The 14676-nt window shown below is 43.1% G+C and overlaps 1 protein-coding gene across 1 annotated transcript in view; it reads left to right on the forward strand.

The window, feature by feature from the left end:
• The window catches only part of pard3aa (par-3 family cell polarity regulator alpha, a), a 349907-nt gene that overhangs the window by 26667 nt on the left and 308564 nt on the right, over positions 1-14676 (forward strand). Inside the window, exon 2 of the mRNA XM_080855535.1 lies at positions 14164-14265. Within this exon, the coding sequence (XP_080711661.1) occupies positions 14164-14265 (102 nt within the window). The remainder of the gene's footprint in view (positions 1-14163; positions 14266-14676) is intronic.

Below are 14676 nucleotides of genomic sequence, written 5' to 3' on the forward strand. Positions count from 1 at the left end.
GCCCGCTGCTGCTCCTGGCTGTGCATGGAATGTTCTTCAGCCTTCTTTCTCCATTCTATCAAATTCATTCTTTTGCTGGTTTCTCTTTACTTTCTCTTTTTCTCAATCTCTGTCTTCCTACGTTTGGCATATACATACAGTGCATACATATACACTCTCATCACTAGTTTTCTCATACCTCATTGGATACCTGTGTGTTGGATACACGCTTTATTCGTATAAAGGTTTTTGTGACATGAATGATTAACAGGGTGACAAAATAGTTTTTTTTTCTAAGCTGAAGGCAATAGATAAGCCAACAACAACATTATTATTATAATTGTTATTATTATTACCGATTCTATAGAAGCAATGTGTAATACGTGCTTCACATTGGGTTTACCATTACAATCAATTGGCCATGGATTTAAAACATATGGTTAATGGCTAAAGAAAGTAAATTGAATTATATATGAAGACAACTTCCTTAATATTAAGGAAGAGAAAATCTAATTATTTTGTTGATGTCCTTTTCTCTTCAACGTTACTGTTAATGGCCCCTGATATTAAGAGATGAATTGCCATATTTTCCTGGCTATTAACCACACTGATTTTACAATTTTATAAAACAAACCTGTGTAATGACCGCACCTTTGTATTAATCGTTAATTCAACGCTAGGTCATGCCATGTAGTTGTTGTGTGAGCGCTACTAGTCATTTAAAAGTTGTAAGAGGTAGGTATAGGCATTTTAAGCAACAATACTACCCCTAAAACCCCTCCTCACACACACACACACACACACACACACACACACACACACACACACACACACACACTCTCAAATACTTAATATCCACTCAAAGTGGGCGGTACCATGGTTCAGTTCAGCATTTCTTCAAGTCAAGTCAAGTTCAGTGAATTACTTGTCATGGTCTTCTAGTTGTCTGGTCTGTGTGCTTGTACACGGCCTTGGCTCTGTAAATGGAAAAGAAATAAATGGGCTTGGACTAAGCTATACACTATTCCAGTTATGGGGCATAGAGAGAGAGAGCGCCTCTGAGGACCGTAATCCAGTGGCTTCTCAGCAAGCTGTGGAGCTGCTTCTTCAGACGCTAAAGAAATGGGGACAATTTGAATAATAAAATTATGCACATCTTTGATGGGTTGACAAAAATGTCTCTGTTTGAAATGGCAAGGATGGTTGTTTAGATCTTAAATCCTTTTTGTTAACTTGCCCTTGTCCCCTGACTGTGTTAAGCTGCATGATCAGTGCAAGGACATCCTAACATGTTTACACAAATACAAATATCTCTTAAGAACATCTTGTTTTGAATTAAAACATTGAACTGATTTGAATCATACATTTATTATTTGCACCCTGAGAGGAAATGGGGGCTTTGAATATATTGTTAATTATTTACAGTCTGGCCCTGAGTATGGAATGTGGAGAAATGTCCAGAGGTTAGTCTGCAGCTAATACTCTAGCGCTGCCTGCTCCACATGTCCAGAGGTTGGTCTGCAGCTAACTCTCTAGCGCTGCCTGCTCTAACTGTCCAGAGGTTGGTCTGCAGCTAACACTCTAGCACTGCCTGCTCCACATGCTCCTTCATCTGCAGCGGGTCCTGTTTTCTGCCATGAAGGCTGTCCAGAGAATGGGCGTGCTTCTTCTGCCATGAGGAAAAGTTCTGATCTTTATGGCAGACTAGAGGCTCTCTGCTGCCTGTGAAAAGAGCTGTAATATTGTTGAAAAGGAAAGACATTTAAGGGGGATTTGGAGTGAAGGGGGTGGTGGTTGGGTGGGAAGGTCTGAAGTGACGTGAGGTAAACAGATTTGTCTTCATTTCATGGCCAGTATATGAAGTTATGTCTTGGTGCAGGACATATTTTCAGTGGATTCGAAGCCTTCAGTAATTAATGCTGGACGAATTATGCAGTTATGCATAGTCTTATTGCTTACGCTAATGAATGTGTTCTCCCATACAAGCCTCTCGCTCGCTCGTAAACCTTTAAACCGGACATCCTGTACTTCAAGAATTCTTCACTACAATAGACAGTTTTTGAGTCCATTGGGATGTGCTCTCTCTGACACATACTTACTCACACATACAGACACACGCCAATTTTGACCTCTCATTCAGACATGCCAATAGTGATCTCCTTAAATGGAGCTCAATGACTCACTGGTAAAACTAGTTTGAGTGAAAACCGTGATGCCGTATGTCAGAGCTTGGTGTGAGCAATGAGCGCCTCAATAAGTATGTCACAATATCCTCTGGTGCTATCCCCTCATGTTACCGCATGTCCCATCACATAGGATTGGATCCTGTTTATACAGGGCTTGCTCACATCAGGCCATGTTTGTAGGAGCAAACAAGAAAGCAAGATTCATTAGACGCTAGAGTAATCTTTTTAAATACAAGAGAGACCTGGTCTTTCCCCATTCACCTCTTGGGAAGGCTTTGTTTACTTCCTCTCATGGGACGCACTTTGCAGTTTATTCCCTCCATCCTTTCACTATTTCATTACTTCATGGCCCAGTAAGTCGTTCAGACTTGTGAACGCTGGAACCATGCCCAGATTTATGTGGTTGCTTCCTTAAGGGACAAGCACTCACTCTTTGTGCGTGTGTGTGTGTGAGTGTGTGTGTGTGTGTGTGTCTCTGTGTGTTTGTGTGTGTGTTTGTGTGTGTGTGTGTGTGTGTGTGTGCGCTCATCTAAGGAGAAAGAGATTCACACACATGATCATCAGTAATTTCATGGACATTGCATTTTTTCTTGTGAAAGAGTATTTCACAAATTGATGTGCTTTAAATAAGAGAAAGAAAGAGAGACAGAAAGAAACATGTAGCCTGTCACTGCTGGTATAGTTATCTGGTGTTTGAGGACTAATCTGTGTGTGTCTGTGTCTCTCTGTCTCTGTGTCTCTCTGTCTCTGTGTCTCTGTGTCTCTGTGTCTCTGTGTATCTGTGTCTCTGTGTCTCTGTGTATCTGTGTCTCTGTGTATCTGTGTCTCTGTGTCTCTGTGTCTGTACATGGAGCCGGTCACTGCTGGCCTGGTTATCTGGTGTTTGAGGACTAACCTGTGTGTGTGTGTGTGTGTGTGTGTGTGTGTGTGTGTGTGTGTGTGTGTGTGTATGCGTCTGCTACATGTAGCCTGTCACTGCTGCGACATTGCTAGACATGGCTGCGACATCACTGCTAGCGTGGCCTCAATTTAGCTGTTCATTTTAAACTGAGCATTTTTTCATCACACATGTAGCTGCACATGAAGTGTAGCTTTTCTTACCCTCCCAGGGTCACTCCACTGTCAATCTCATGGTGGCTTGGCCGTGGCAAGGCCACAGAATTAACCCTGGCGCACTAATACCAGGAAGCTCAACCCAGTATGAACTTGTTGCCATTTCTAATCTGATGGGGTCATACATGAAGGGCAAGCCAACAGCTTCATTTTATGTGATTGAGCAAGCAAGCAAAGTGTTCTTAAGTTGTATTATTAGTTGTATTTGTATTCTTGTTTTTGGAGCCGTTTCAACTCCCACGGTTTCCACGGTGATTTCAGTGCTGTGCAAACAGGTCTGTGTTAATGTCTCTGATATACATTGCTCTAAAAGCATTTAATTACACAATACAAATAATTGCTTCAACAGTATTATATATCAGATCATTAAATATTAACAATAATAATTATAATAACAAAACTAGTTATAGGACTTAACAAATACGTTAGAATAGCAGATGGGTTCTAAAGATGTGAGTCTTTTACTCTTCGGATGTACCATGGCTGTCATTTGTTCAAATAGCAATAGGTAGGTCACTCCACCACTGAGGTACCACTAATGAAAAGAGTCTTGATTGCCATGTCCTCCTGAGGAGAGAAGGGAAAGACAACAGAGGTTTTCAGAGGAACCAAGTGGTCGAGTTCTTCCCAGATCTCAATATGGAACATGGCAAACTAAGAATGCACCTCAATCTGTTTTTTTCTCACTTGTCTTTTAGGATGAATATGGATGCCAGTATATGAGCTGGGTGTATATCAAACTCCCCCCACCCCTGTCACTTTGTCATATAGGATGAACAGCTCTTAGAGGTCAGGGACGCATGAAACAGCATCCTCTCATTTTCATCAGCTCTGATCGAATTTATACTTGTCCACACCTATCTTCCGCTCTAAGTGGTTCTTATAGCTTTGATTGAAATAAGAAAACCTGTGGTAAATGACTGTGATTTGTCCTTGTGCATAGAGGAAATTGAAAGAGCCTATGAGACGTGAACCATGAAGGAGGTTCCCCTGGGGTCAGGCTCAGGGTGTGCAAGGCCTATGAGAACCCCTTGGTCAGGCTCAAGGCCTATGAGAACCCCTGGGTCAGGCTCAAGGCCTATGAGAACCCCTGGGTCAGGCTCAAGGCCTATGGAAACCCCTGGGTCAGGCTCAAGGCCTATGGAAACCCCTGGGTCAGGCTCAAGGCCTATGGAAACCCCTCGGTCAGGCTCAAGGCCTATGAGAACCCCTGGGTCAGGCTCAAGGCCTATGGAAACCCCTGGGTCAGGCTCAAGGCCTATGGAAACCCCTGGGCCAGGCTCAAGGCCTATGATAACCCCTGGGTCAGGCTCAAGGCCTATGGAAACCCCTGGGTCAGGCTCAAGGCCTATGGAAACCCCTGGGTCAGGCTCAAGGCCTATGAGAACCCCTGGGTCAGGCTCAAGGCCAATAGAAACCCCTGGGTCAGGCTCAAGGCCTTTGGAAACCCCTGGGTCAGGCTCAAGGCCTATGAGAACCCCTGGGTCAGGCTCAAGGCCTATGGAAACCCCTGGGTCAGGCTCAAGGCCTATGAGAACCCCTGGGTCAGGCTCAAGGCCTATGAGAACCCCTGGGTCAACAACTGCATTGTGTACATTTGTGAAAAAGTGAAAATCTAACCCAGGCTAAAGACAGTAATCAGTTTGGTAGAGAAAATAAAATTAGGTCATTGGAGATGCTTGGGGGTGGTGAGTGTGTCCTGTGGACATCAGGTTGAACAGAAGAGATGTTTCAGTGTACAAGGGGCAATGAACAGACAGGTTGAGAGAAAGTGCTAGTTTGCTGTGGTCAGAGTGACAGTATGAAAATGACTGGGGAATAAAAGAGACTGAGGAATCTTGTCCGTTACCAGACTAAATAAAAGACAGTTTTAATGAATTTAAAAGCCAAGTCTGGAAACAGTGGACATGCTGGTGTATGGAACACAATGCAGGGTCAACAAATCCTATGATGTAAGCAGAGCTTAGTGTTTATATGCATAACCTTTCCCTCACACCAGATTTGGGACAGTGTGTGTTTCCTCTTGTACGTTGTAAGTGTTGGCTTGTGTGCCATATGCCATATTCTCTCAGTGCGCAGCTTTAGCTTCCGTGATGTGCTCTCTGTGTATTTCCTTTGGCGTATGTAAAGCCGCCATCTGGCTAGTGTAACTCCCACTTATAAAATAATAAACAAATGTATTTGGGATTTATGCTGACTACTGTGTAAATGTGTTTGTGTGTGAAAAAGACAGTCAGTGTTGCCATGGGAAATGGTGCTGACCTGGTGAAGTCACAGACTCTCTTGTAGAGAAATTCAATTTAGGATGGTGTGTATTAAGAGCGTTTTACTATTTACAGATAATGATGTGATTGCACAAGCACATATAGTTCTTTTTAAGTTTTTAGTGCAGTGCTAACAGGTCCGTCCCTTATGCTTCGTATTATGCTTGTGCGCAGCTGATTGATGGTCCATGTAATTGTTTAGGAGTGCAGCCGCTGAGAGCAAATCACATTCACATTGCAGGAAAGTGTGTCTGGTTTATTCAGTGCAGATTTGATGTCATGAACCAACATGATAATGAATTTGCATCATATTTAAACGGGATACATTGTGGGAATACTTGAGATGGCTGTAGGGCATAGAAGCAGCCTGCAGGCCTTAAGAATACTCAGCTCTTCTGCCAGGACGTGGGAACCTTTTGTTTTTAGCTGAGTCAACATTTTTGTGTGTGTAATGAGACACTATATGCCACTATACCTAAGAGCCTACTGTAGCTGTTAAGTTCATACCTTGAGATGTGTTGGTCCCCTGATGCCCATGTGGCATGATAGGAGTTAAAATGTTTTGCCTTACCCAGAAATGAGCTCTGGGGTCTGGGCCTTCGGAGATGAGTACCAGCCCCAGGTCTGGCCTCTTAGTGGTCGTAAGTATTCAGGAAATGAGAGGAGGACCATGCTGTGAGACGCCAGTGAGAAACCAAAGAGGCCTCCTTTTCAATCACCCGAGCCAACCAGCTCAGGAGAGGAGAGGAGGGGTGGAAGGAATAGCAAGAGATGTAAGGCAGAGGGGTTTTGGCACAGAGACACAGAACACTAGCTATTGCTAACAGGCCAAGCTAAACAAGCTGGCTCATCGCAGACTACGCTTCACATCCTCACATAACTGGTTAGTTCAGGCGGTTTGTAAGTTCAGTTCAGTTAATGTCAGGCAGCAGTCAGCACATAGAAAACACATTTAACACCCACACCCACACCCACACCCACACCCACCCACACACACACACACACAGAGAAAGGTGTTAACTCTTTCTGATGATGGTAATGTGTCACCTTCCAGCAGCTGGGATCATAACTGCATTCCTTTATGGTGGGCCTGTATTTACCTCTCTACATGTGTGTCTTCTTGCTCCCCTTACTCTCACCCTATCTCTGTCACTCTCCAAAGATGATTCAGTTCTCATTTGAAAGTCTTGTTTCTTTCATCATTTCTGGATTGTGGGGCTGTTAGGTAAGACAATTGGGATGATTTGCCACGCTATTGGAAATGACTGCTTGCTTGCTGTGCGTTTGTGTTGACTGCTTTCATGTTTGTTACGTCAAGGTGTGTGGAAATGGGACTGTGTACTTAATTTCCATCCAACTGAGTTATTGAGTCCATCTTAGTTTGTTTCTGAACGTGTCAAGTGAACTCTTTCAGGAGAAGAGAGGAGTGAGAGGATGAAACATCACTTGGAACACAGTCCTCCACCTCCCTCTGTCTCTTCCTCAATCTCTTCTAAAACTTCACATTATAGTGATGCACTGCTATCAGAAGATTGACACAATGAACTGGATCAGAAGATGGTGCAGGGTCTTCCTTGCTGGCGTCATGACACATTAGCGTTTATACTACCAACACATGTGTGCTTAGATGCTGCCCAGACCACCTCTGCAAGTGGCTTGAGTGATAACAATGTGTCTTGGTGGCCATTTACACTTGGGTTTACTGCTGTCCACTCAAGGTCCGATTGTTTAAGACGCATTTTCTGACCGATTATAAACAGGGCCTTACACAGACATGTGTCACAGTCGGTTGATTCTGTCTGTCAGACCCTCATTCAGTCATGTTCAGCTTTGCCTTTCCTGTCTTGGCCTAATGAAATACTGCACTGTGGTACATCTCACTCCTACTTCACGTGAAGCGTGGACGAAAAAAATCATTGAATCACACCTTGTGCTGTCAAGATGTAACCCAGGAGCATCAACTCCTATATTGTCTGGCTCTTATACGAGAACGTGCTTAAGTCCTTAGCCGTTATTTGCACACTTCCCTTAGTAAGCTTTCAGTTTGCAATGTACACATCTGGGGCTATCCAGTCTCCTTTGTCTCCCATTCTCAGTCACTTTTCATGGGTCCAGCTTTTGTGTGTGTGTCATCCAGCACTAAGTCATTGCTGTTTTTCAGTGTGTGTTTGTGGTGTGTGTCCAACGGAGGAGCGTCAGTGATGTCCTTCCACTGCAGGGCTGGAATAGTGGAGGATGTTGTGCTCGAGTGTCATTTTAAGGCATGTACATGCAAGCTCATCCTCAACAGCTCCTACTAATGGTGACAGATGCAGGAGACATTTGTTTCCCAGCACGTCATCGTCTGTAATTAGACCGTCTCTGCTCAGGCAGTAAGGATTGGTCTTTTCTGCAGCCTTACATTGGTGCTTTAGTGACTTAAGATCACTCTATTCTCACAACGTATTCTTTACACTAACACTATGCAGGGTAAAGTGAAAGACCTATTGTTTAGTTGAATGCACCCAGTGGTCAGTCTGTTTGTGGAAGGTGTGCCCGTGGCATTACGCTTTATCAATTTCACTGCCATTGTCAAAACCTTGGAGCATTGACATTGGGGCTGACCGGAGAACAGTGATCGATTTGATTGTTGTTTGTTTTCTGTTAATACATTGGATCACCCGTCACATTGACTGCTGCATTGCTTGCTCCTCCACCTTGACTCGTTGCTTTGTGTCTTATCTTTCTGGCATCGGGACTGCCTTTCTCTGATTCACACAAGCCTGCTGAACAAGCCCTGCAGATCCAGTACTAGCTGTGGGTGAGGAGACCCATTGTACCAACTGTATGGTGACATGGTGAATGTGAGGCGTATGATCAGATAAGGGCACCTAGGTCTTTGAGAGTGAGAACATGACTCAAAAGGTCATGTGTGAGGCTAGAAGTTCTGTGAGAAACGCAGAATGCAAGAGACCATGTATTGGTAGTATAAACATGGCACACACACACTGTGATGTTTTTCATTGACATGGCACACACACACACACACAGTGTGATGTATTTCATAGACATGGCACACACACACACACACAAACACACACACACTGTGATGTATTTAATTGACATGGCGCACACACACACACACACACACTGTGATGTATTTCATTGACATGGCACACACACACACTGTGGTGTATTTAATTTGAAGTGACACACACACACACACACACACAGTGATTTTTAATGTTGTTGTCTGTGTGCTGAAATATAAAGAGTTTGTTGTAAAGACACAAATCAAAAATAGCCTGCTGATCCAACTGTGCTTACATTTTGTCAAGACAAGCACATGTACAGGTAGACACACACACACACACACACACACACACACACACGTTCAGGGAGACAATGTCAAGAGGCAAGCATATCTGCAGGGAGACACACACACACACACAGACACACACAGACACACACAGACACACACAGACACACACAGACACACACAGTGTCAAGAGGCGGGCACATGTGCAGGTAGACAGTGTCAAGAGCACGTGTGCAGGTAGACACACACACACACACACACACACACATGTGCAGGGAGACAGTGTCAAGAGGCGAGCACATGTGCAGGGAGACACACACAGACACACAGACACAGAAACACACACGTGTGCAGGTAGACAGTGTCGAGAGGCAAGCACATGTGCAGGTAGACAATGACATGGTGACTGATTTGTTCTAATTATTAGCAGCTTTCACAGAACACAGACCTTGTATATTTGTTGGAACTGACACATTTTTTCTGACGGAGTAACAATGGTGCTTTTGATTCCGGAGGTGTGTGTGGGGGTGGGGAGGAGAGATGGTGTGTCTGAACCTGTGTCCCCTGAAAAGAAAACACAGCTTCCCAGGTTTGACCCCTATCATTCAGGAATACATGTAAAGCCTTGTCAGTGTCTCCTCATAAGAACACTATCTGACTGAGAGAGGGAGCTCTGAGCCGATGCGTTTCTTTCTTCTTCCTTCCTTCCTTCCTCCACTCCCAGCCCTCTTGCCTGATGGATGGAGCCCCAGTTGTTCACTCACACATCCCTTTCTCACCTTCTCCTTCTTCACCTCCTCCTCCTCCTCCTCCTTCACCTCCTCCTCCTCCCTACACACATCCATTTGCTCCCTCTGCCAGAATGGAGTCATTGTGTGTCTCCCGGCCTCCAAGGTGGCCTTGCCCTTTCCATCAGCATGAATGGAGAAAGTAATCACAGTTGAATGTGCAGCCAGTGACCTATGTCTGTGTGGAAGTTTGAGTGTTAAGGCTGAAATTGTCTGTGTGTGTGTGTGTGTGTGTGTGTGTGTGTGTGTGTGTGTGTCTGTGTGTGTGTGTCTGTGTGTGTGTCTGTCTGTCTTGTCTATCTGTGTCTGTCTGTCTGTGTGTGTGTTTGTGTGTCTATGTGAGTGTCTGTGTGTTTTTCTGTGTGTGAATGTGGGAGTGTGTTGCTATAGTAGCTAGATCATTTTCATGAAACTGTGTGTATGTTTTGTTGTAAACTTGTGTTTGATATTTGTAGAGAAGATTTTCTCTGTAGTCCGTGTAGGGTGTATGCTTAACCATACGTGTGTGCAGCTTGAGGCAATCCTCGTTCTCTGTGTGTGTGTGCGTGTGTATAGTCACTTTGCTTCTCTTCATAAAAGAGATGTGGCCAGATGTCCCTGTCTTGGGGGATATGGGGTGAGAGGGGCTCCTACCTGACCTGCGTACTCCATTTTTAATGTCACATGCATCCGCTCGCCTCCTCTACCTCCCACAGGCAACTTCTCTACTCTTCTCTACTCAGAGTCGCACACTTTGGCCTGCTGCCACTACACTTCAATTTTTCATGAACAGGGCCTTAAATTCACTCTCTCTCTGTCTCTCTCTGTCTCTCTCTCTCTCTCCATCCCTCTCACACACGCGTGTGTATATACATAGACATAGACACAGATATATACACTCATACTCACGTAAGTTGAGGCTGCTGTTCTAAAAGGTTTTTCTTGATTTTCCCTTCACCTAGGTTTCTGTACTCCCCTACTCATTTTGTTTCTGACTTAAAGGTGTTATCCTTATCCTTACTTTTAAAGGTGTTATCCTTCCTCATTGACTTGGAACACAGCAGCATCTGTTTGAACGTTGGTTGGTTGAAGGGGCGTGTTAGTAATTTATTAGCAAGTTGGCCAAATAGTGCAATGTTAGCAATTTGGCCAGATGTCTTTTTCGGTGCTTGCTGCTAATGCTAGTTGTAGCTCTGTGGGCACTGAATGACTTGGGTGCTTGCTAATGCTTGTTGTTGCTTTGTGGAATGACTGCATGTCTTCCAGCTATTTTAGACACAACTTCTTCATCTTGCTTAAACTTGCTAAATCAGAACTCTGTGTCTCATCTCAAAAGCAGCACTCTGTGTCTCATCTCAAAGCCAGCATTCTGTGTCTCATCTCAAAACCAGCATTCAGCTATTAACGCTTTCAAATCCCAGCATCTCTCATGCCCATAGTTGACATTCTCAGTTTCTTTTTCTCTGTTTACGTGTCTCTCCCATTCCTTTTCAAAATGGGAGTCGTTTCCTTCGCTGGTTGTGGGTATACACTGGTGTCTGAGGAATCTGCCCGAATACATGCAGCCGCAATATTTAGGATTTAACAGCTTAGCTGTAGAATGCCAGTTTTCCTGGAGTGTGTGATTTCCATCTCTATGTCTCTCTCTCTCTCTGTCTCTGTCTGTCTCCCTCCATCCTCCCTCTCCCTGTGACTCTTTGTAGGTGAGGATCTGCCATTAACTGTACTGTTCCTTTCCATTGCACAGCTTCACGTGCGACTAATTCTATGTGTTGTGATAGAAGTGTGTGTTGCTGCTGGGGCCGTCTGTGTGTGTTCCAGTGGTTTGAACTGTCAGAGCCCTCTGCCTGGCTGCTCTTTCCCAGGGGGCCTGTCTCCCACACACACACACACACACACACACACACACACACACACACACACACACACACACACACTGTCTCCCACAGCTATCTCTCAGCACCTGATGAGATGTGTGAATATGCTGGAATGTGCTTCATGTTTCACCTGAAACCGGAGCCCATCAACATGCAAAGCCATGCAAATTCTCCTGGAAGCCATTGTCAAAGGCTCAGTTTATGTGTAACTGTTGGTTTGGCATATTGTCTCTAAACAAGAGTAATTAATTCAGTCTTTTATGTTGGTTTACCACAATCACAATCTGACAAACTGGTACACAAAATTATTTTTTGAAGGAGGAGACTTATCAACACTTAAGTTCATTACTTGTGCTTTTAATACAATACGAACAAGAGGAAGTACTAGAGAAGCCACTGAGTTAAGAAATTAGTAGGGGTGGGGGAAAAAAATCGATTATTCGATTGTTTTCGATTCTCTCTAAAACGATTCTCTCTCGACACGATTTTTTTAATTTTTTTTCACATATCCATTTTATGTTGAAATGCAAGCTGCATCGATTATTAGATTGTTCATAGAAAGTCAAAATTGTGACGAGGAAAAGCTTTTTCTCTAATAAAAAATAGAGAAGGTAATTCATCTATTGATTTTCTTTAATTGTCAAACACAAAGTAGGAAGTGTAGCAAAGACTCTGAGTAGCAAACTCGAATGTTTTAAAAGTCGAAATGGATTGATAATCGTTTTATCGGTTTAGAATTGATAATCGTTTTTTTTACACATCCATTTTATGTTGTAATGCAATTATCGATTGTTATCGATTATCAATTCGAAACCGATAAAACGATTATCGATGCATTTCGACTATTGAATCATTTGAGTTTGCAACTCAGAGTCTAAAATCACTTCCTACTTTGTGTTTGATAATTAAAGAAAATCAACAGATGAATTACCTTCTCTATTTGCTTTATTAGAGAAAAAGCTTTTAATGGTCACAATTTTGACTTTCTATGAGCAATGCAATAGTCGATGCAGCTTGCATTTCAACATAAAATGGATGTGTTTAAATTAAGGCTGTGAAATGATTAAAATTTTGTAAAATCTGTATATTTTTGTGAGAAAAAGATGTATGAGAAAAGACGGATATATATACATTTAAAATGTTTTCTTTTTTTATTCATAAAAAAACAAATAATAGTGCTACAAATGCTGCAAAGCAATAATCTTTGCTATTCCATATTGGACATTAATACATCTAAAATGATGATCCTTATGTAATGATATGGCTTTGTATCTAATCACCGGTTATTGCTCTCAGGTTGTGCCTTATGCATACTGTTGTGTTCTGTAATACTGTTCTATATTGTGCTACCACTAAGAGGCACTGTTCCGCAATCAATCCTAGCTAACTTACGTACATAATGCTACCAGTCACGTACTTTCATGCTGCTGTGCTGACAGTTCTCAGTAAGGAGTGTTAATATCATCCTGCTTGTCGTTATTCTGAAGCTTCACTACACCACACATACCTTGGGATACCCAGGAGCAGGTTGCCCGTTTACAAAATGCTACAAAGATTAAAATAAAGTTCATAATGGCCTTTTGGGACGTTTTGTTCAAGATTGATACAGTATATTAAGCTAGCTCGTTTGCCATCGCTAGCTAAGATAGCTAAGTGTGCAACCTTACAGACATTAAGGTTAAGGTTCACATTAACATTTTATTTGAACATTAACACATTTGTTGGAGAGACTAGTTATGTACTTGTAGTCGTTATAATACTAGTTGACATGAACCATAACTGCTTGGGGGTGTTCTCTCAACTAGATAGCATAGCTAGTTCGCTAGCTGGCAAGCTCAAGAAGCTTCCATTTACTTTGGAGCAGACATGTGTGTTTGTGATCTTTGATACATTGAGTTGGGAGCGGGGTCTCCCACACTGTTAAATCCACAGCGGGCTCCTTGCCGCCTTTGTTTTGGGCTTTAGAAAAGCAGGAAAAAAACGATGTGTCGCTCTAAAATCTCAGGGTACCTTGTGTCAGATCTACAAGTCCTGTCTAAACACCGTTTCACCATGCTCATCAGACCTCGAGGTTGTCTGACCCTCTTCTTTTATATTAGTAGAGGTTGCTCAGGTAGGATTGGACGAGGGCCGTTCTAGGGAGGAGTTTCGCAAACGGTCGATTGTGGGTTTATTGGAAGCTCATTCGGCACATGCGTTAAATGAGTTAAAAAAAAATAACAAATTAATCCTGTAAATTAATCATAGCGCGTTATTTTTCACAGCTCTAGTTAAAATGTGTTTTTTTTATTACAAAATCAATTTAAAATCGATAATCGATTTAAAATCGAATCGATGACCTGAATCGATTTCGAATCGAATCGTGAGATGCCAAGAGATTCCCACCCCTAGAAATTAGTCTTCATCTCTAAGCTATGTCTTACTGTCAGTAAACATATTAACTCTGTTGTTCTTCCTCGCTGTTTCCCAACATTCCTGTGTCCGTTGACAAGAATGTGGTGACCAAGGGTAATCATTCACCCTGGGGATAACTACGCTATGAACGCACCCGTGTGATTGGTAACAAGTCTACTAGTAATAGCGTCAGATGGTCAGCCTCATTTTATGGGGTCGATTTAACACCAAATTGAATTCAGTCTTTCTCTCTTTTCCCTCTCTCTCTCTTCTCTCTCTCTTTAGGACCAAGCCTACTGGATTCAGGTGCACAGGTTCGAACATGGGGATGGCGGTATCCTTGATCTGGATGATGTGCTGTGTGATGTAGCTGATGACAAAGACCGGGTGAGTCATCTCTGCATGCTGTCCTTGATGCTCACAGTGTGAACTTTCATTCAGCAAGGGGGCATTTCTTTTAGTTTTTTAAGATAAGTTGTCTCTCTTTCTTCAATACATTTGCCCCTATTCTCTCTCTTTCTCTCTCTTTCTCTCTCTCTCTCTCTCTCTCTCTCTCTCTCCATGAATGGAGATAGTTCAGTGCTGGCCTACTATGATGACTTTGGCCTGATCTGTAGATGATTTTGTCCCTTCAGGACCCATTTGGCTGATTAGAATGGCCTTGGTGGTGTAACTGAATAGTTTTGGCTTTGCAGTGATACCACAAAAGGCATCAAATATTTACTAAGCAAATGCTTCTGTTCCAGGAGCCGGGGATGACTATTCCCTTGCTACTTTTGCCCCTTCTCTCTCCCTCTA

The sequence above is a fragment of the Sprattus sprattus genome (assembly GCF_963457725.1).
Source record: "Sprattus sprattus genome assembly, chromosome: 17".
NCBI lineage: Eukaryota > Metazoa > Chordata > Actinopteri > Clupeiformes > Clupeidae > Sprattus > Sprattus sprattus.